Genomic DNA, 23,347 nt, shown 5'->3' with positions numbered 1-23,347 from the left:
CTCCAGTATATATTTGTTACCAGCCTTCATAGAGAGAAATGTTCTTCATGGTGCTGGGTGTTGGTGGGGGTGGTACTACCTGTAGATTCTAGAGGGCTGGAAAATTCTTATTGGAAAAACTTGTGTTCAGACTTCTTTTAACAGATAAGAAATGTTGTTGGATTTTCAGGTTGACCTTTGAGATCTTTCATGGTTGGACACCTAGGACATTGTTCATGCAACATTCAAGTAGTTTTGGTTTAGGCAATTATATGTGCTGTGCTTGAGCTAAGATCCTGACTAGGGATGTAGGTTGGTGTAAACATTTCCAGTTAACTCAGGCCATAATCCTCTCCATTTTGAAAATAATGCAGAGTAATCTGAATGTTATTCAAAGTGCCCCTAGTACTCACTGAAGTTTTCTGAAAACTTGAGCGATGTGATTAGACCTCATAGGGTTAATAAAGTCACTTGGTCCGAAGATGTGTTGTATATTTGACAGTAAGTTACTTTGCAATAGTATGCAATATGATGCCTTGGGTGGAACAGAGGGAAGATTCTTCTAAGTAACATATATTGATAATTGATGTTCTGGATTACTCTTGCAAAATAGTGTAGAAAGAGATCTTTGTTGAACTATACACTGAAATGTATTACTGTCTGCACTGCAGACTGACCAGTTCCGAAATCATTGGGCCAATTTAACATGAAGCTACTTGTTTGAGTATTACCAATTATCAAGATTTCAATAATTCTCCCATTCAAGTGAAGACAGCTCACCTTCAACCACTGCTTGATATGTTTTAGAAATGTGTTCTTATTAGGTGATCCTGGGCAGTGCATGCGCTGCCCTGCGAGCCATGCTGTATTGGAGTATGTACTTGAAGCCCGCCCTCTCTCTGCCCATATTTTTCATTGGCTTGTGTCATTGTCCTTCGTAAATGCTGGCTTCTGATTCGTTATTAGGCTTGTTGGTCCCTGCTTAGTACCACCTTGTCTTCATTTGTAGCCTCCCATGAGAACTGGCCCTTTTACCTCGGTTGTTACACGGTATGTCTTATTTAGTCTGTAAGCACTATTTTCTTCAATGAGTTTCTCTTACTGCAGGAGGGCAGGAGGGTCTCTCATGCACATTTGTGATCACTGGCTTGTTTAACTCCTAGAAAATGCGGAGTTTATGGATACAGAAGAGGGCAACTCAACGATGCCTTTAAGGAGGTCAAAGGTGCATGATGTAAATTTCGCTAGTTCTGGCGTGTTTATTTTCTGAACGACCATCTATGTTAAACAGGAATATACTCTAGGTTTTCTCATCCGCTCACATGCTAAAAACCATGACTTCAACAAAGGGCATCTCACCCACTTTTCTAAATTTGTTCCTCTGTGAAATGAATCCAAGAAAGAAAGAAACTTTTTAGCTGCAAATGTCTCTTTGGACACACTCGCCCACAAACTCGACCGGAAGGTATTGGAGCGCTTTACTGAGCAGTTCTCCAGTTCCAAAGTGGCAGCTCACTGCGCTTTGCTCCTCAACTCATATAACCTGTAAAGGGTGTGCTTTCACCCTCAGCTTAATGTTGCTCTCGCTCATGTGCTTTTCTCTCCCTGACTGCCAAATTGCTCTGTCTATCGTTTGCTTCCCTATGCCCTCCATGCCCCTTCCCCCACCGCACCATCAAGTCTCAGCCCTGAACAGATCGGTCTCAGCATGGGGGAGGTCCTCTCTCCCGCTTTATCACCCCAGGGGGTAGTTGTAAAACCAAGGAAGGCCTCAGGCAATAGTACAGCAGTGTAAAATATCAGCCACTTGGGAGGAAAGATGCCTACTGCACAAATAGTTGACAATAAAGGAAGGAAAGGAAGCAGTGGATCCTGAAACCTGATGACCAATCCTTGCATATTGAGGCCTTATGGAGCAGAAGAAGTGAAATTAATGAAAGAGGAATGTTTAGACAACAGTCAAGACCAGCATCTTCAGCCCCTCCAACTCTAAACCCCCACTCTGCCCCCCATCTCCCTGGGTCCTACAGTTGGGGGACAGAATGCTGGAAAGAAACAGCAGTAGAACCAGTTAAAAAGAATACTGTTGAAGCTATGCCTCCCAGATTATGCTGAGCAAAATAAGAATGGGAACCCCAACTTCTTATAATGAGGACAATTGAGTGTTACAAAAAGCAGCCCTGATGCACTGGATAAAATACTGAAGGCGATAGTGCTGATACGGGAGGCATTTAAGCCCAAATAGATGCAGGGCGGTAGATGTTGGGTTCAAAAGAGAGGGCCAACGCACGCTGAGAGATAGGGCCCCAGACAGATGTGTCACAGGAGAACCCACTCAACAGATAGCTGAACTTGAGAAAGAGGTTCAAGACCTTGTAGATAGAGTCCACTTTCTGGAATGAAGAGCAAATGATGAGAAGGGCATCACCCAGCACAGCAAAATAAGAGTGGTGTGGCTCACAAAAGGAACAGCGTTCATAGAACATAACATAACATACCATGTGTATTTGTAAAGTGCACGTTCACCCAAGGGTATCTTGGGTATGCTGGCCCATTTGTTTGTAGATAAAAATATGGTTTAAAATTCATAAATCCACTAGGGCTGCGAATACTTTACAAACTCTTTATTTCATTTGCCATTGTTTAGTATTCACTCCCATAAATTTGAATAGTTTTTTTTAAGGATTTAGGCCCAATAATTTCATTATCTAATATTTTCCGAGGTAGTATTGCCCCAGGTCGTTCTGCATTTGCTCAAGGTTACAAATTGATTGACTTACTACTAGCTGTTGCTTTCCACCTAATAGCATCCAATAGGAAACATGCACATAATGTTTCTTTCCAATCTTGGTTATATGCACTGGGCCCGATTCACAGAACAAACTTAAGACTAAATCCTAAACTTACTACCATTCTGGTATTCACAGAATGCACCTACTACTTATGGTATTCACAGAATGAACTTACTACTTTTGCTATTCACAGAATGAACTTAGAACTTTTGCTATTCACAGAATGCATTTACGACCACTAAACTTACGTCCGCACTCGGGCCGGAATTTCCGCCGCCGGAGCGGAATTTCCGCCACCGGAGCGGAATGTCCGCACCCGGAGCGGAAAGTCCGCTTTCGGGCCGGAAAGTCCACTTACGGGCCGGAAAGTCTGCTTACGGGCCAGAAAGTCCGCATGCGGGCCGGAAAGTCTGCATACGGGCTGGAAATTCCGCTCTCAGACCGGAACTTCCGATTTGGGCAAGACTACATTAACTGTGGCCATTGATCATTTGAGCCAAGGGTAAACACCTGTCCAAGTCCCTACCATCCCCCATCGTGCATCAGCTGACACACTCCAGCCAATCCTAGGTCGGCAGCACGTATAACTGCAGAGCAGACACACACACAAACCCTTACAACATGTCACTGAATGTGTTTGTTGCACTGCCCCTTGCCATGCGGCAAAACCACTTGAGGAGGAGGAGGAGAGCAGAGAGGATCTTCAGGAAGAGGATCAACCTATTTGGAATTTCCAGCCAAGTTGTAAGGGCCAGGTACCGTTTCCCTCCAGAAGTCATCTTGGATATGGTATGTGAGTGGGAGCAGGAACTTGACCCTGTGACCTGCTGCTCTCATGCAATCCCAGCATATCTCAAGATCCTCTTTGCGCTCCATTTCTTTGCCACTGGCTCTTTCCAAAGGGTCTCCAGTGACCATGTGGGCATATCCCAGGCGAGCCAGTCGCGGTGCCTGCATCAGGTACTGAGATGCATCACTGCAAGATCCCACAACCACATACAAATGCCATGTACACTGGCCCTGAGAAAAAGGGCAGCACGAGATTTCTATCTCATTGCACAATTCCCACGTGTGCTGGGTTCAATTGATTGTACCCATGTGGCCCTTCAGCCACCCCGCCACATTGCACACATCTTCTGCAACAGACCCCGATGGCATTCCATCAACGTGCAAGCTGTCTGTGATGCCAGGGGGAGGTTCATTAATGTGCATGCGGTGTTCCCAGGAAGTACCCATGACAGCTTCATATTCCGCATGTCACCTCTTGCCCGGCGGATGGCTGCGGGAGAATTTGACAACATGTGGCTACTGGGTAAGTACCAAGCGTTAGAAATGAGGGAAATGTGTTTTGCAAATGTATGAATGCCCCCCAACATTAACCATTGTACAATAAGAATCATAAAGCTACATACATGGCCCAACAGATACTGCATGTAATACAGTACAGATCATGTCCTGTGCAAGTCAAAGAGGGAAATGTAACCAACTGCCCTTTCCCCTCTCCTCAGGTGACGCTGGGTATGCACTCACCCCACATCTCCTCACCCCTTACAGGGGTGCAAACACTGTACCACAGCGTAGGTACAATCGGGCACACATACGGACTCGAGCCATCATAGAGCGCACTTTTGGTCTGTTGAAGTCGCGATTCAGATGTCTCGACCGTACAGGGGGGGTGCTGCAGTACTCCCCAGAAGTCGTGTGCAAGATCATATTAGCCTGTTGTGTCTTGCACAACATTGCCTTAACGCATGGCTTACACATACCGCTGGAATCTCGGCTAGCTCTGAATCTGGGAAACCGGGCCATGGCACATAACCGAGGTCAGGGCATGCAAGTCCGTGAGCAGCTCGTTGCCACATTTTTCCCATGAGCAACCTGTAGTGGAATGGACTAAATGTGGATTGCTGTCTGTTGCCAATGATGAAACTTGGATATACACGACTGTGTATATAAATTCCTTCCTGAGACAACTTTGCAAGCCACACTAACTGCATGTTCATCACAGCTGGTGACAGTAGTCAAAAGGTTCAGCGTGCTGCAGCTCATGTGCCCATGTCAGCGATCAGTGTAGTGGATGTCCCGAAAGAATCTATTGACGCTGATGGAAAATGATACATGTACTGAGAGACACAGCCGGACCTCATGAGGATGGGTCACTGAATCAGAAAAGGCCATAACCATTGCATTGGCGGGCCTGTGCCATCAACAGATGTGACTCACCCACAAAAGATGCGCCTACAACGTGAGTGATGTCATGGGTGAATCAGACACCATGGGGCAGATGAATACGCCCCGTGCACCACTTTTGCGCCCCCGTTGCGTCACTTTAGTGACGCAGCGGCGGCGCCGACCCAGCGCCATGCTGAGTGCTATTTACAACGTGACGCATCTAGGGAGATGCGTCACGTTGTAAAGCTTGCGCCACATGTGGGCGTACCTGCACAGGGGGGGGGGCTTCTGGCACAGGAATGCCTCCGAAAAGTGGCTGATTGAAATCCACAAGATTTCACTCAGACACTTTTCAGGCCATGCTGCGTCAAAGCCCTGCGCCTGCTTGAAGCAGGCTTAAGGATTGACGCAGCATGTCAGGGATAGGGGCACCCCGAGCCGTGCTGGAGCTGTGTGGCAGTTGTGACGCAACTCCAGCAATGCGCCAACCTTATGCCGGCCAGATGCGTCACGCATCTGCTTGTCCTTGCGCCACGATGCACAGCATTGTGAATGTGGCGCTTCGGCGGTGGTGCAAGGGCAAACTTGCGTGAAGCATCTCCCATGGCGCATAGCTGCTGATCTGCAGGGATGTGCCAGGGAACATAAATCTTTCCCCATGTGTCTGTGATATATCCACACTTCTCCACCCCAATGTTACGTAACACATCACACAACTCTGCTACTGAGCACCCAATATGGACTACATGTACCATGATGCAAAGCATGAGAAAGTGAAACAGGGGTTTCATGTTGTGTCAGCCCCCCCGCCCATTAGTGCAGAAATGTCTTTAAATGGTCTCTTCCCCCTCTTGTTACATGTTAATAATTCACACATGCACTGTCTTTTCTTTTTTATCCACAACAGAACAGCAGGATGGCAGTAGATTACATTCATGATTGCGGATAGATCTGGATGAATACAAAATGGCTGCCAACTATTTCCTGTGATGTATTTCCTGCCTCCCACTCCCTGTCAAACATATCCTGTATAAAAAAATCTGTTCCGGGTCATTTTCGGAGTTTACGGCACAAAAGCGGAAGTCCCGATTACGGAGCGTACGACGCGTGTACGGACCCTCCGCTCCGGAACCGGAAACTGCGCTCGCGGGCCGTAAACTCCGAAAATAACCTGGAACACATTATTTCATTCAGGAAATGTTTTACAGGAAGTTGGAGGCAGGAAATACATCACAGGAAATAGTTGGCAGCCATTTTGTGTTCATTCTGAGTCATCCTCACTCACAGATCAGATCCTCTGACAGCCTGCTGCTCTCATCATACTTATTATCCCCATAATGGCTGAGGGTTATGAAGAGAAGGCACCCCCTTTCACTGAAAGTGAGTTAGACATCTTGGCTGAGGGGGTGCTGGGCAAATATCCTCAGCTATATGGGGACCCTGAACACCAGCTGAGCAATGCAGCCCGGGCCAGGCTGTGGGCCAACATCGGGGAGCACTGTAGTGCAGTGGGAGTCCACACCAGGAGTGCGAGGGCATGCCTCAAGCGCTGGGAGGACCTGAAACGGTGGTCCCGGCACAAGGCTGAGGAGATGGTGGGCCAGTCCTACCAGCACCATGTGCATCGTCCTCGCCTATCCCCACTGTACAGGAGGGTCCTGCGAGCAGCTTGGCCGACCCTCCATGCTCAGCTGGAGGAGCATGATCAGCAGGGACATGGTAAGTGCATCATATGCTAAATGTGTCTGGGAGTATGATGTGAGTGAAACAGTGCTGTACCATTGTGTGTCCGATGCTTCCATTCACTGATTCTGTGTCCATGCAGCAGTCACCAAGCATAAAAAGGCACACTGTGGCATATGGACTGTACAGGGCAGAGTGCATTTTGGGAGTTGGAGTTTCGTCATGACAACTGGCTAAATGAATCTGATAGCTAGGGGTATACCCAACTATTACACCATCCATTACCTGGGTAAAGTGAACACAATATATGAAGAAACGTGGTATGGAGGAAAAGATATAACTATATTTGTGAACAAGGACACATTTCATGATCCTTTCACATGTGATTAAATTCACTTCTCATTTTCTTTGTATTTGTGCTGAGCATATACAAAAACATATATTTACAAAACATAACCTCTGCACATATAACACAAGTACGCTACTGTCCTAAACATTAATTTTCAATTGTGGGTCCCCCCTTCAATAGTGTGGACAACCCCAGAGGGCATATACATTGCATGACAAGTATCAATGTCCCCATAAATTCTAAGGCAATGCAATGCTAAGGCTACGCGAGTTTGTTCAGGAGAGCACTATCTGCAGCATACGCTGCAGATAGTGCTCTCCTGAACAAACTCGCGTAGCGAGAGTTAGCACCGATAGATGCGGAAGAGCTATCAAGGAGAGGCTAGAGAAGCAAGCGTGTAATCACGACGGAAGAAATCTTGACTTTAGAACAGGAACAGGGGGCCCAGGTGACTTTTCAATAAAGAGATGGAATAGGGCGTGGATCCCCTGCGTCCCACTCCTGGCTATTGTACAGTACTTACGCTTGGTATGCTGAGTAGAGGGACCAGCCTAAGATTGCTGCGGTTTTCCTTGTCCTGAAGAGGCCAAAAGGAATTGATTGGCTGAAACGCGACCGCGTCGACATTTTGGTTTTACAGAGGGACCCAAAAGAATTTGATTGTGTTGGGATTCAACAACCTTGCATTGCCTTAGAATTTATGGGGACATTGATACTTCTCATGCAATGTATATGCCCTCTGGGGATGTCCACACTATTGAAGGGTGGACCCACAATTGAAAATTAATGTTTAGGACAGTAGCATAGTTTTGTTATATGTACAGAGGTTTTGTTTTGTAAATATATGTTTTTGTATATGCTCAGCACAAATACAAAGAAAATGAGAAGTGAATTTAATCACATGTGAATGGATAATTAAAAGTGTCCTTGTTCGAATATATTTGTATATCCTTTCCTCCATACCACGTATCTTTATAAACTGGCAAAATGAGCCATAATAGTGCATTAATACTGAAATCTGCTCCTCACGCACCACTACAATTGGCACTAGGAAATCATCTGTGCATTGGATGAGCAATGGTACAGACACTGTCCAGTGTGAGCATGGCAGGCCAAAGGGCATTGGATGCTATGACTTGCATTGCATTTGTAGAGTTTGGGTTCCAATTGTGACAAATCATCATGTGCCATGGAGTCAAGACAGACTTTGACATCCTTGCATCACTCCTAAGCGCTTCTAAATTTGCAAGGGGTGTCCACTGACAGACGTCTCACCCTCAGTGGGCTGTTTGACATTTCACATGTACAGGTAGCTGTCACAACAATCCCCCACTGTTCAGCGGTGTACTGCATTACCATATCAGTCACCAAAGCCAATATGTGCCACTGGATAGTCAGATCATGTGTGAGGACAGCCCAAGGCTAGACTCACAATGTAGCTACACAAATAGCCCAGAGCCTCAGTGGATGTGTGACCCCCATTCGCCACTTGTCTTGTCCCATACAATGACACAAAGCAGATGACACTTGTCCAGACCTTAAATATCTGCGACTCCCTATGAATGGCCAAAATCCGAGAAATCAGGACTCTTCCTGTTCTCCATTGGTGGACTGCTTTTGGAACCTGCACATGTAGCAGTGCCAGGACACACAGATCACCAGAATGCCAGGTTGAGGGTTGGCCAATACAGTTGTGTAAGCCACAAACATCCACGTGAGATGGCCATGTCAGACTAAATCCAGTAAATGACAGTGAACATACATGTAATGTCAGCTCATAGACGCTGACAACTATAGAGTGTGATCAGAGGAAAATAAGTCTGAGCTTGGCTCCTCTATGTATGTGTCTCGTCCTGCATGACACAACCATAACATTAGGATTTTGCTTACATTTCTGCAGGCACAGCTGGCGAAACAGAAGGGCAGCAGGACCAGGTCCGGAGCAAGAGGCCACCAGTGCGGCGGCGGCTACACCCTCTTTCCACCAGCGAGGAAGAGGAGGATGAGGAGGGACCCTCAACATCAAGAGGCAAGGGGATTGCACCCACCCGGACTGACAAGGGACACCCTGATGCTGGTGCTACATCCCGGGTGGAGGCTGAAGACATTGAAGGGGGGGGGTGAACCCGACACCTCGGACCATGATGTGTTGGAGAGCTACTCTCCCCATGACTCTTCACCTATGGGCCCTGAAGAGGTGTCCTCGGGGCAGGCCAACACACAACCTGGGCCTGCCATCTGCCCTCTCTACCTCTAGAGTCCCCCATGCCATCGGGGGCTCCAGCTGAATCCTCTGCAACAAGTCCCCCTCATCGTCGCCGCCAGCCCCACAACATCATTGGCTCCGGACCTCAGGCACCACATCCCTCCTGTCCCCCCTAGGCCCCTCCCGGTGTTGTTCCTCCTGTGGCTGTGCCAGTGGACTTGATGTGGATGTGTGAGGGTCAGCCAGACATGTCCGCTCGCATCATGCTACAAGTGTGTATGGAGGACATGCTCCGATCTATGGCCACCCTCGCCACCAGCATCAATTCACTGACCACAGCCATGTCGTCTGTTATCTCCCCAATCCCTTCCCATACCACCGTCAATGTCTCCCCCTGTCCGTTGCCCCACACTGTTTCCCCCCGTACTCCTCGTGTGTCACGAACACATGTGGTGCCTGTTACTGCACCTGCCAGACGTGTGCCTGCATCGGACTCAGAGGATCTGGACATTGTGGTCCTAGAGGATGACCAGAAGGACACTTGACTTTTGACGGAGACATTGACGTGAACAATTATTTCAGTTTCCCCTTGTAAATAGACTGTTTTCCCTGACGCTCCCTGACGTGTTATATTTTTGTTGCCCCACCCCAATCCAGGTTCCCTTCTCTCTCTGCATCAAGACCATCATTTGTTTTCCTTCCTCCCTTCCAAACGGACGGTTGTTCTGTTCATACCTAAATATATTTGAGGAATTCTAATTACTTCTACTTGTTTGACTTCATTTAGAATGTCGGGTTCTGAATCAGGACACATATTTGGTGAGTCATCTGCTATGCACATAATGGCTTGTTGCAATGAAGGGTTACACTTGTAACTGTGTCACACACACACATACCTTCTCACATCTCGAGGCCACCTACATCGTTACACAGGACATGAGACACAACAGAGTTCTTTTTTTGTAGGTCTTTATTTGGTGAACACACAATCACGTGGTTACATTGTCCTGGGTTCCTGTCACCGGGGATCGAGCTTGCGACGTCGCAATTTGGGGGGGGGAGGACCGCTCGGAGTGCTCAGCTCTGGCTCGCCGCCTACGTGGAGGTGGATACTGTCCAAGGGACTGTCCAGGGTCATCTACATGTGCTGGTGCAGATGGCGTGTGCACACTTGATGGTTGTGCCTGGACAAGGGCCGGTTGTGCAAGTGGTGGGAGTGCCTGTACAGGGGGTGGTGGTGGTTGTGCAGGTGGTGGGAGTGCCTGTACAGGGGGTGGTGGTGGTTGTGCAGGTGGTGGGAGTGCCTGTACAGGGGTTGTTGGTGGTTGTGCAGGTGGGGGCAGTGCCTGTACAGGGGTTGGTGGTGGTTGTGCATGTGGTGGTAGTGCCTGTACAGGAGTTGATGGTGGTTGTGCAGGTGGCGGGAGTGCCTGTACAGGGGTTGGTGGTGGTTGTGCAGGTGGCGGGAGTGCCTGTACAGGGGTTGGTGTTGGGAGTGCCAGTTCAGGCCGCTGGTGTGGATGTCTCCCTTTGCTCTGTTGCTGTGCAGTTGGTACAGGTGTGGGGATGTGCTGTCCTGTGGGCAGATATGATGGCTCCCCTCCCTGCGTTGACCGTGAACGGAAAGTTTGGCTCACTTTCAATATGCCCTCCATCATCTTCATGGCCAAGGCATGGTGTCTTGCACCCTCTTCCCTATGGATGGATAGCATGTCTCGCATATTTCTGGACATGTCCTGCCAAGTCCTATCCATCCTATCCAACACTTGGCTCAGCCTCTCCACCACCTGAGGGAAGTGGACCATGTCCTGCAGGGTGTCCGACATGTCGGACAGGGTAGCCCCTATGGCACTAATGTCCTGCCTCACATCGCTCTGCTGTTGGTAGAAGTCCTGCTCCCACTGGCCATCACAGCCAGGTGCAGGCCCTCTCTGCAGCTGTCTGCCATGGATGGGAGGAGCAGGTCCTACAGCGAGGGGGGTGGCAGGTGAGAGCCTGTGGGCAGGTGAATGGCGCCCAGGGGATTCCTGCAGCACAACAGGGCTGGTACTACCCCCAGATGGTGGAGAGGATGGCAGGGATACACTGTCTAGGGAAGAGCGGGTAGGGGAACCACCATGTTGGTCCTGGACGTGAGGACTGTGAGGGAGTGATGTCTGTGTTGTGATGCGTGGGTGCTGTGGCTGGTTTGCTCGAGTCTGGGGACAGGCCATGCTATGTTTGGGAGGAGGCTGACGAACGTTGCTTGGCAGAGGATGTGATGCTCTGACCGATTTAGCCAATCTGGCACGATAGCGCGCATTGGCATCTTCATCGTCATCAGACATGTAGTCCTCATCATCCACCAAGTAGACGTCCTCAGGAAATTCATCCTCCTCCTCTTGAGCAGTGCTTGCAGCCGACATCACAGCTTGGAGGATCAGGGGATTCTCCCCTCTGATTCCCCGTCGGCCCGCACTGGTCATAGGCCTGTCATCCTCGTCCTCAGCATCCCCTGGAACAGAGGTTGCAACCGTATTAGGGATTGACCTGGTATAACATGTGGTGCAACACAAGGGTTTGTATTAACTGTACTTTGCATCAACAGATGAGGATCATGTGACCTGTTTAGGGTACCACCACAAATGACAGCTAACACCATAGCACTGAGGTGTTAAACAGATACAGGCAAACTCACCAGCTGCAGCCACAACTCTCTGTCCCTTGGTGTTCCCCCCTAGTGTCACCTGCTGGACCTGTCTCCTCACGGCTTTTGTAGGCCTAGCTGTCCCTGAACCAGCAGCTGTAGAGGGAAGTGACAACATTCTCAATTATCTGCATCACCAATTGTCAGACAGGCACATGACACTCCTGATTTGTATTTCACTTTGTACACAACATCTGCTGATTACATGCAGAGGGGAATCAGGATCTCTGTCATGGCTTTGGAGTCGAAGCCAGTGACACAACTCATGCCAGAATTACCTGAAGGACAGGTGCGCGATGGTTTCAACGCTGCAGCCAGGCTGTCATGCAGTCCCCGGGATGGTGCACGCTGCTGTGGTGTCATCCTGTCAGCAGCTGTGATAAGACATACAGGTCTATATTTTTCAACCACAGATGGTAGCTCTGAGCCAACATGTCATTCTCAATGACCATTTGTGGGTAATCCAGAACAATGTGCAGCATGTTTAGCTCCTGAACTTTACATTTGGGCACCTGCTCACATGCAGCAGTTGCCAGCCGTTTTCACCATACAGCAGTGACATCAATAAGATGACACATCAACAGACACACCTCATGCTAGAATTACCTGAAGGACGGGTGCGCGAGGGTTGAACTGCTGCAGCCAGGATGTCATGCAGTCCCCGGGACGGTGTCCGCTGCTGTGGTGTCATCCTGTCAGCAGCTGTGATGAGACATACAGGTCTATATTTTGCAACCACAGATGGTAGCTCTGAGCCAACATGTCATTCTCAATGACCATTTGTGGGTAATCCAGAACAATGTGCAACATGTTTAGCTCCTGAACTTTACATTTGGGCACCTGCTCACATGCAGCATTTGCCAGCCGTTTCCTCCACACAGCAGTGACATCAATAAGATGACACATCAACAGACACACCTCATGCTAGAATTACCTGAAGGACAGGTGCGCAAGGATTGAACTGCTGCAGCCAGGATGTCATGCAGTCCCCGGGACGGTGTCCGCTGCTGTGGTGTCATCCTGTCAGCAGCTGTGATGAGACATACAGGTCTATATTTTGCAACCACAGATGGTAGCTCTGAGCCAACATGTCATTCTCAATGACCATTTGTGGGTAATCCAGAACATGTTTAGCTCCTGAACTTTACATTTGGGCACCTGCTCACATGCAGCATTTGCCAGCCGTTTCCTCCACACAGCACTGACATCAATAAGATGACACATCAACAGACACACATGTATGAGAAGATTACTGATAGGAAGGGATAAATGACCCGGAATCCTCCCCATTACACTGCTTTCACCTTTGCCATTCAGACTTACATATTTCCAGAGTCTCATGTTGTTTGTTGTCAAATCAGAAAGGGTTTCATGTGTGAGATTTGCAATAGTCAGGGACATGATATTGCTCATTTGTGCTTCCCCACGCATGAAGTCACACATATTTGTATGAGAGAACACAGATGTCTTATGTCCATCCTTTGAGTGTCCTCTCTTTGCGTACTCTATTTCCCAGATCATGGTACTACTTAGCTGACGACGATTGGTGTCTTGTGCAGCAGACATCCAAACCTCATATGTCAAACACTCACCTATACATGTGAATACAGTAGAAGAGGAGGCAAGCAGAATGTAACATTTGGTTTATACTCACACATTGCGGATAGGCTGAGAGGCTTTGATGCCTTCTGCCTGCACTGGATTAGCGTGTTGCTCTTCAGCCTAGTCATTTAGCAGGTGTAACTGCATGAAGATTCACCTTAGCAGCCCCTACATTCATCTCAAAGGTACACTACTGGCATCAGTGTTGGCATCAGCCATGCTATTTTCATCATGGTGTTTCCTATCATTGAATTGCAAGCCAGTTGTGTTTTGGTCACTTCATATGACTCATGGTACTATTGAATGTCCATTCTGCACTCACTTGGCATACATTTTGTGTCATCCTTTCATTAGCCACCAGGGTCTGATCTTGCATGGGTTCAAATGCCATATGTGAGCATATTGTGATGCAGGACAACAGTGTTGTAATACACATACAACATACGGCAGACGTGAAAGGCACATTTCATGAGCAGTCAGCCTGATATATTCTTGGGTTCCCCTCCCTTGGCCCAGCACCAGAACAGATTGTGGGCCCTGAACAGATGTCACAGCCAACCTTGTAGCAGAAGTCAGTGTGTGTCTTTGATTCTGGGAGGACCTCGTTGTACCTACAATGATAAGTGTGTTTTGCTACTTTACATTCCTGCAGCCACATGTGATGCACTAGATTTCTGGCACAAAGGATGAGCACAAGCAGTTGTGGGCACCAGCGTTGCTGAAGTGTGTTATACGTAATATCATGATTGCTCCCACATAACTTCGAATGGGCCCACTACCTGGATGCAACCAATATCACAAGGACATGTCTACGGATCCTGATGTGAGGTCCACTATCGTGTTTTGTTGATGGGTAACACAAAAGCCAGACAATGTAAGTGGTACATGACCAGCTGTGTGGACTGGGAATTTGATCTATATTGGAAACATTCAAAGTTGGACAGTGTATGCATTGTCAATACTAATGACCCTGGGATCTCACTTGTTCATCATTGCCATATTTCTGTCAATTAGATTGATTGATTACGTCTACAGACACCATTACAACATAGTGGGGACACCCTTTTGAGTAGTTGTGGCACTCGATAACTGGATTGGATTGCCAGGTCTGGGGCTGTTGCTGAAAAACATGTCATGTTCCGCAATTACGAAGGTTTGATGAGCCAAGACATGTAATATATTGTCTTCAGCTGTTCACAATTATAATTAGCTAAAGGTGGATGTCCATTGACAACTCCAATAGTAATGCAGCTATTTGTTCATCTCTGGTTGACTTTCATATGTGGGCACTATATGTCCCTCGGTCACTCCTGACAATTTATGCATTTTGACCATCTCCTGGCCACTTTGACTTACCAGTCGGTGAGGGTGGTATGCCTATCACTGTATGGTGGCGATTCCTCCCAGTCGATGCAGGGACCTCTGCTGCGGCAGTTGTCTGTGCTCTGGCTGAATGTGTCAATGGGTGAGAAGAGAGAAAACTAAACATATGGAATATGTGCTTGTGGAACATTTCTGTGATTTCCCCATTTCTTCTGCATGCTAACAGTGTTATGCAGTACTGCCGCAGACTGGGCAGGGAGGAGCAGTGGTGCATTGGGGACGTAATGGCGTGGCAGGGTGGGAAATGTACAACAGAATAGGTGTATGACTTTTTAGATCTGATGAATCGCTCACCTTCTGCTTTGTGCTTTAAGCTTGCACGGGGTGATTTACTTCTTTGATATTTTGTGGCATGTTTACACGCCCCTTGTAATACATTTACACCGCAGTTGCGTCACTTCTGTGATACAGCGGTTTAGTAATACAGGTGACACATTTAGACTTATTCACAATGTTATGCATCTATGGGGATGCCTCACGTTGTGCGGTCCTGCGCAACATTAAACATGCATCAGCTGTGATGTAGGCAGGGTGTGTGTTTATTTGGTTATGCCTCGTACAAGTGATGCATTGTAATCAACGGCATTTCACGTAGTCATTTTTCATAGGGTGGTGCCATGCAAACTTACACCAGCTTGAGGCACATGTAATGAGTGGCCCAGAACGTTAGGTGTAGGCGGTCCATGGACATTGTTGGAGTTGCGTCACACTTGCGACACTACTCCAGCAGAGCACCCCCCTAATGCCATCAGTTGCGACACCCATCTGTCTATCCCAGCGCCACAGTGCACCGCATTGTAAATGTGACGCATCCGCGGTTGCACAAGAGTTGGATTGCGTGTGGCATTGTTACTGGCGCATCTCTGCTGATATTTGTCAATTGCTACTTAGCGGGCTGGTGTATTACTGCAACTGGACAGTGCCCATGTTTTCTGAAGTGGGGGAGGGATTTGCCATTTCCATCGCTAAGGATTGTGGGACTTGTAGTGCTACATACAGAGGGTGACACAGGAGTCTCTGACTGACGGATTTTTTTATACACTTTGGACTACTTCCTTATTCACACTGACAGTGCAACACAGACATTCTATTCATGCACTTTATCTTTTCATCCCACTTACCTGGTACCACGTAGCGGACGTCACTGACAGGCAGCCCATGGACCAAGTGGGGGTGTATGGTTGTCAGGATATCCTTCTCCAGTGGGGTGAGGCGGATGCGTGGTCCAGAGTATGCGGCTGGGAGGATCCGTTGTAATTCAATCCGGGAGTATTTCTCCTTTACCCTCAGCCGCTCATCCTGCCATTTTATTTTTAGGTCCTGGACTGTGCGCCTCTCCTCCCCCAATGCTGTGACAGCAGTGGATAATTGCTGCCACAGGGCTGCCTTCTGTGTCCCACTGGTGCAGTAGGGTGGGAGTCCATAGAAGGGGATTTTGTGGTGCCTGACAATGAACTCCACAAGCATGGTGGTCTCCTCTGCTGTGAAATTCCTCTTTCTTTTCAGGAGGTCCATTTTTCTCAGCTGGTGTCAGCTTGCAAAGACAAACTCTGTGTGGCCAAACCTGTTCCTTCACCGTGTGCTGCTTTTAAATGTTTTTTGCTGCTGGTCAGTCAGTGTTAATTGGCTTCAGCTGGATCATGGTGGGGGATGGTAGGCACTAGCAACATGATGGCTAACTGGAGCTGTTGCCTGGGATTGGCTGGAGTGCGTCAGCTGATGCATGGTGGGGGATGGTAGGGACTTGGACAGGTGTTTACCCTTGGCTCAAATGATCAATGGCCACAGTTAATGTAGTCTGGTCCCAAATCTGACTTTCCGGCCCGAGAGCGGAATTTCCGGCCCGAGAGCGGAGTTTCCGGCCCGTATGCGGACTTTCCGGCTCGTAGGCGGACTATCCGGCCCGCAAGCAGACTTTCCGCTCCGGGGGCGGAAATTCCGCTCCGGGGGCGGAAATTCCGGCCCGAGTGCGGACGTAAGTTTAGTGGTCGTAAATGGATTCTGTGAATAGCAAAAGTTCTAAGTTCATTCTGTGAATAGCAAAAGTAGTAAGTTCACTCTGTGAATACCAGTAGTAGTAGGTGCATTCTGTGAATACCAGAATGGTAGTAAGTTTAGGATTTAGTCTTAAGTTTGTTCTGTGAATCGGGCCCACTATGTTTCAAACACAGACTAGACACTATTTTTGTTTCCCCAATTTCCTTAACTATAAAGAGGGATATATTATGGATCCGATTACACGTTTTTAACCCCATCAGTGCGGCGCGGATTACCGCGCCGTGCTGAAGGTCCGTTGCGCGGGCGGGGCCGTGACGGAGCGGTTCCGTCATCCGCACAGCGCGACCGATGCGCATGACGGAACCGCTCCGTCATGCGCATCGAAAGGGTTAATCAAACTTTAGTTTATTTGCTATTAAAAAAATCACTAACTGCCACTGAGGTGCGAAAACTGCCTCAACTTATTATGCTCACTGTTCCTCAGACTTTACCTATAGAGATTATTATTATATGAAGCATTGCTTTTCCGTTCTAAAATATGTCTACAGTTCATTATATATTTTCTGTATAAACGTGAATACTAGATTGTGTCTCCACCCTTCCCCTCTGTTCAATCCCCACCCTTCCCTCTTCTTTCTCCTTTTCTTTTTGATGTTGTTATTATTTCCACTATTTCAGTTTCACAGCAGGTGATACTTATTACTCTTAGTACCATTAGAATTTTAAATAGTTTTCTTCTTACTATTCAATGTATTTTCATATTGCCATGTTTTTTACATTGTTCATTATACTTCACCATTGGTTCTTCGTATTATTATTGCAAATGCTTTTCAACTTTATAATTCACTTAAACTTAAAAATAAAGTAGCGTGGCCTATGGTGCTTCTATCTGTCTGCTGATCTGAGAGGCTGCTCATTTAGTGTACAGTAACTCAGTAGCCACTGGTTTCTCTTCTAAAGTACTAATAGATCACCAATCATCTCATTATAAAGTACAGCGGAAACATGACCAAAGCCCTCTTTGGAGTGTGCTGCCTCTAAGCTTAGCATCAACCTGTGTGAGCTTTCTGTAAGGTAATAAGTTTATTCTACTTTTACAGAACGTTGCATTATGGTCATCCCAGTCATTTCCTGATTTAGAAATACCTTACTGGAACTGTACATTGAAAATCCAAGTTTCCCCACAGGACTGGGGCACTGCATGTTCCATCGCCTCTACTATTAAAACAAGGAATATTTCCCTGTGTCCTGCTGAATTTATTATTTGTTGATGTAACTTCTAAAACAGTTCAATCAAAAACGTATAGAAATGTTGGGCAGTATTGAGGCCATAAACAGTAAAATCTCTGCAGCAACACAATTTTCCTTGTTCGCTTTTAAAAACAAATGTCAACAAAAAAATCTTTATGGAGGTAGCAATTTCTCAACCTCACTTACCCTATTTTCTAGCATTAATCCTAGTTTGCTCAGGTAATTTCTCTACCTGTATCTTTGAAGCCATACCAGCTCTACTGGCCCCTGTAAGACTACTCTTTAAGAGCTCTGCCTGGTCAGTAGTGGCGTACCCGATTGTCCTTGTCCTGCATAATTAACACCTTATTAGATCCACTTGATTTGTCATCACAGATGATTTGCTAGTGTTCACTTGTCTCCTTTCACTAATGCCTTACTTACACTAACTGGCCCTGTTTCTTTACCTACTCTGCCTGGCCTAGTATCCCTAAATGCTATCTAAATATGGCCCTGGACCTGCATCAGTAACACCTTTCCATCTCTGTCTGCTCCTGTATCACTGAATCCTTAACACCTGTGTTGTGATGTATGACAGGGCATGTGACATCATTTCTTCATTGTGACTTTTACATGATTTGCACTTACATGATAATGTATGAGAAATGATTGAACACTCTGCTAATTTCTTAGGAAACATTCTTATCATGATTTTCGTACACTCTACAAGGCTAAAGCACAGAGAACACAATGCCATTGAATTTGGTTGTCCGACTGGAGACAGCTTTTGGTCTGTAGACTAAACATCACAGAAGCACTGTACCTTTGACACAGTGTAATTGGAAAAGGGCTTTTATTATATAAACGGCCTCTGTGCCACATTTGGCAGAAGAGAATTTCTGCTGGGATTGTCCTGGAACACAACGCACTGTGACTGAGATGCAGTCCTGCCGACTCTGACCTCTATCCTGCAAAGAACGATAGACTGTTCTCCACAGCACAGTTTCTTGATATATCATACTCAGGTTTGGCGGGTGTAGGCTATCCCAAAAGATCTTGAAGCGGGTACTTGCTTTATGCTCTTGATAGTGTAGGTTGTGTCAGGTAGGAGTATAATCATAGAAATGTCAGAATGGTAAAACTGTTTATCTTTTTCATAATTCTTGTAATGCTGGTTACAATGCTTTGTTTCTTATCCCTAATAATTGTACCACACTCTTTCTATGTAAGAATGTGATTGTTTTATTAAATGTTTTAAGAACAAATGTGTATCTTTCTTGCATGTAACTTGGGCATGCAAAAGTAAAACAACTAAGGGGGAGGTCTCCCACTCTTTAATGGCATGCATCCTACCAGTGGGGTTAGGGGCAAAAATGGCTCATGTTTAGAATCAATCACTTCTATGCTACTCATTGTAGCATACAATCTAATGCACTTAAATGAAACACTTTTGCAGCACACCTGCCTCAAACCCCTACAAGCTACTGGCTCCCATTCCCCAAACCAAGTACCTGCCAGAATCTAGCATCAAATGGGAACCTGCAGTATCGATGTGCCCCTCTTGGAGCAAATTGTCCATGAGCGATGCCAGGACTCCTCTTTGGGAGAACAGCCTACCAAAAGTGCTTGCCTGTGGGCAAGACAGAGGGCGTATGGCTAAGGGCTCAGTGTTCACACCTGGTCAGTTGATTGTTCCTCGCTTGTAGCTGGTCTACTTCAGACCTAGAGCTTCTACGTGGTGAATGAAGATGCTGAACCAGGAAACAACTTGAGTAATCAAGAACCGAAGTCACCTAGTATGGTTCAATTAGTTTAGGATGTAAGCAGTTGTGGAATCCGAGAAAGCATATTGGAGGGTTGCAGATAAGTTGGCATGGTAGTAAGTGATTTGGAGATGCAGTTTCTTCAGCAATGAAAAAACATAAGCTCCGGCACAACTCAATCATGCACAGTGAGACAGTTTACGTCACAGAAGCAGCATGATAGGCATACCGCCTGAGCTGTATAGGTCGTAAGCCCAAAGCGCCCGGGGTTCCATAAAATAAGTGACACTCCTGTGTCAGTCCTTAGCTTGCTTAAAAAAGTAGATGAAGCCAAGCACATGCTCATTAGTGCATGTGCTTGTAAATAGTTTGTGGCTGCCTGGCCCTAACTAAATTAGGGGTCATAGAGCGACAGACAGCCAGGAACAGGCATTGTATTGCCATCTTTAACACTAATTAAAAAGTGCAACTCTAAAAACTAGTGTTAAAGAGAGCAATACAATGACTAGTAGAATGATGCAGAAAATAGGAAGGGCGTGGCCCCAAAGCCTTTAGAAAGCTGCTCCCCCTGCAGTTCTACCGGCTCCTGTATCACTGATGCCTTACCAGCTCTGCCTTGTCCTGTGGGACTGATGCCCTGGCCGTGCTGCCTTCTCTTGTATCACTGAGCCCTTACCAAATTCTCCTCGTCCTCTATCACCACCAGGCGCGAGCCCCTGGAGGAGCAGTCTTCATGGCTCGCACTCCAGCTCTTCACCTCTTTTTTTTCTGGGAAGTAATAGCACTTCCGTCCATGCAGCTGCCAGTGCAGAGGACAAGATGGCGTAGGATGAGCTCCTGCTGGAAGAAGAAATGTAACAATGTTACCTGTAGCTAAGGTATTGAATATTAAAGAGCAAGTAACATATCCCGGTCAAGTGGGTCAGCTGGAAAGATGCCTTAGAAATTTAAGTTTTAACTGCTGACTTGCAGGTCCCATGCACGAATACTGGCAGGCTGACTTGATATTATGAAATTAGCGGTTAACAGTAGTAACCCGCTACAATGTACAGCTCTTTAAAATGCCAACATGTTTGTAGTGGTGCACCATAATAACAAGTTATTATTGCTTCGTGCCACAGTCACAAAAGAAAATAAAGTAGCAGCAGTGTAATAAAACATGCCCAACACGATGGTGAGTTTAGGGAATGAGTACTCACAAACATTTTCCCAGCGGCCAAAGCATTAGGTCTGTTATGTGACCGAGGGCTGCATTAATGCCAGCAGGGTGGCGGTCAGGCAGGGTGAGATTTCGGGTGGGGGGTGTCGACATTTGGTATCTAGTGCAGAAGTTTTCAAACTGGAGGTGCACCCCCTGCTGGCCCATGGTGTTATTTTCATGGGGGCACTCATACGCAGGCAGAGGAGCTAAAATGTGTGGGGAAGGACGGATTTTAAGGCAATGTGCCCATGCTTGGATGGTAGCCTGGAAGCAAGGCCTTTCTTTGGTGCATTTCCAGCCCGTCTTTCACACCTCATTTACAGTGATGGAAGGAGAGTGGAGGAGCCTGCTAGCCCATCATGCTGACAGGGGCCCCCATGGAGAGCAGCCATGGCTGCCTTTGGCTGGACTCCTGGGGGGGGTTAAATGTTGGCCGATGGATGGGACCAGAGCAAGGTGTATGGGGAGTGGGGTGGGCGACTCAGTATGATGTTTTTAGTATTAGGAGAGGCGAGCGGTTGTTGAAGGCCTCATAGCAATGCCCCATAGTACAGAGCGAGGAGAGGCTGGAGGTTGTCATTGAACTGTTTTATGAATAAGAAGAGGGCACTGTCTGCTGAGGTCTCAGACCAGTGGCGCAGGAGAGGGGAGCAACTCCAGTCTACTGTAGCATGTCTCCTTACCTTATCCCAATGGAGAGAGACCTGCCCTACTGAGGCAAATGTTCTCATAAAAAACTGACGAACAGATCACAGATATGCTCAGGGCCGGCTTTAGTGCTGGTGGCGCCCTGTGCGACAATGTTTGTTGGCACCCCCCCAATGACCACCTCCACCACGGATTCTCTCACTAGCACCCTTTAACAGTAACCAAGTCACCATAACCCCACACTCTCAGATGCATTGAATTAGTTATATAGCGCCACTCATACCAGTGTAGGGTGTCTGAGCACTTTGCATCACACACACATTACACAGAGACAATCAATCATAGGTGTGTAAATCCGTGTATAGGAAATGATTCATAAGCCAAGGGACTGAAAGTGTAGGAGTCACATGTCATCCATACTGGTAGGCAGCATAGTTTAAGAGTGCTTGGTGTGGAGAAGCACAAACGCAGAGTCGAAAAAGAAACAGCATAGTTGGGGGGTTTTCTTTAATAATAAGAATCGATTTCTAGCCAAATTAACCCTTTTTGCAACATTAATCAATGTTCTAATAATGTATATTTTGCGGTGTGTATGCAGTTCTGGGATGAAAGTTAATAGCTTACTATTCTATATTAGGACTTTAAGTTATAAATTGCAAGTAACAAAAAGATGTCTCTTTTGAAAGCAGTAATCTGCTGATATGTTGACATCATATGCAGTCTGTAATCTACTTGGTACACGTTCTTTGCAGCAGGCATATTAACCCTCTGCACTAACTCAGTCAAAATCTCAACTTTACAAAACACTGATCTCTCTCCAGGAAGATAATTAATCACACGAGTTCTCTTGACATTTATGTGAGGCCTGGTAATTGCCGGCGGAAAGAAACGCTGCAGCAGGTGCTTCAAAAGCTTAATAAACTTTCAAACACGGCGCCCTCAGGAAGCCAGCACCCGGTGCGGTGGCACCGGTCGCACCGCCCTAAAGCCGGCCCTGGATATGCTGCCTTGAGAAGCGCACTAAAGAAACACACCTCAAAGCTGCTGCAGCATGAATGGACAGGAGCAGCAGGTCTGCACCGTTTCTGTACCAAGTTCTGTGTTTACAACACTTTGTTAGAAAACTATTGTAAAGCGCACTGAAAATGTTTCAACTTAAAACGCACTTGACAAAACAAACAGCTCTAGTATGTGCTTTTTCTGTCCTCCAACAAGTTCTGCTTCTGCAAAATTTGTCTGAGAGCATCCCGCAAGCATCTCATCTTACCCTCTTTTTGGAGGATGCCAACTTCCTTGGACTCAATACCCTCCAAAGCAGGGGCATACCTCCTATTCTCTTTTCAGTTTTGCATGTATATTTCAAAGTTGAAGAACATTGGCTTTTGAAGATTGTCTCCCTTTTTTTGCCAAACTTAATGTAATTTATTAAGCCTGATTCCCTCCTTTCCCACTACCTTTCTGACCATAAAGGAAGGTTTGGAGGGGAGCCTGACAAAAACATTTGGTTCAAGAGGGGCTTGGAAGTAGAAACTTTGAAGACCTCTGATCTAGTGGCTGAAGTGCATAATGTGAAACCAGAAAACCAGGGCAATCACTTTCCCTCCTTTTTCGTCATCCCATTTAAGAGAACCAAGAAATATATGACTTCATGTTGC

At 46.9% G+C, this 23,347-nt stretch overlaps 1 protein-coding gene across 1 annotated transcript in view; it reads right to left on the bottom strand.

Annotated features, from left to right (window-relative positions):
• LOC146812978 (killer cell lectin-like receptor subfamily B member 1B allele A) overlaps positions 1-23,347 on the bottom strand; it is a 446,364-nt gene that overhangs the window by 144,486 nt on the left and 278,531 nt on the right. Inside the window, exon 4 of the mRNA XM_085620001.1 lies at positions 20,520-20,683. Within this exon, the coding sequence (XP_085476127.1) occupies positions 20,520-20,683 (164 nt within the window). The remainder of the gene's footprint in view (positions 1-20,519; positions 20,684-23,347) is intronic.

This window comes from Triturus cristatus, chromosome 7, assembly GCF_964204655.1.
Source record: "Triturus cristatus chromosome 7, aTriCri1.1, whole genome shotgun sequence".
Classification (NCBI taxonomy): domain Eukaryota; kingdom Metazoa; phylum Chordata; class Amphibia; order Caudata; family Salamandridae; genus Triturus; species Triturus cristatus.
The sequence above is the reverse complement of the archived record's forward strand: the minus strand, read 5'-3'. Positions and strand labels throughout refer to the sequence as shown.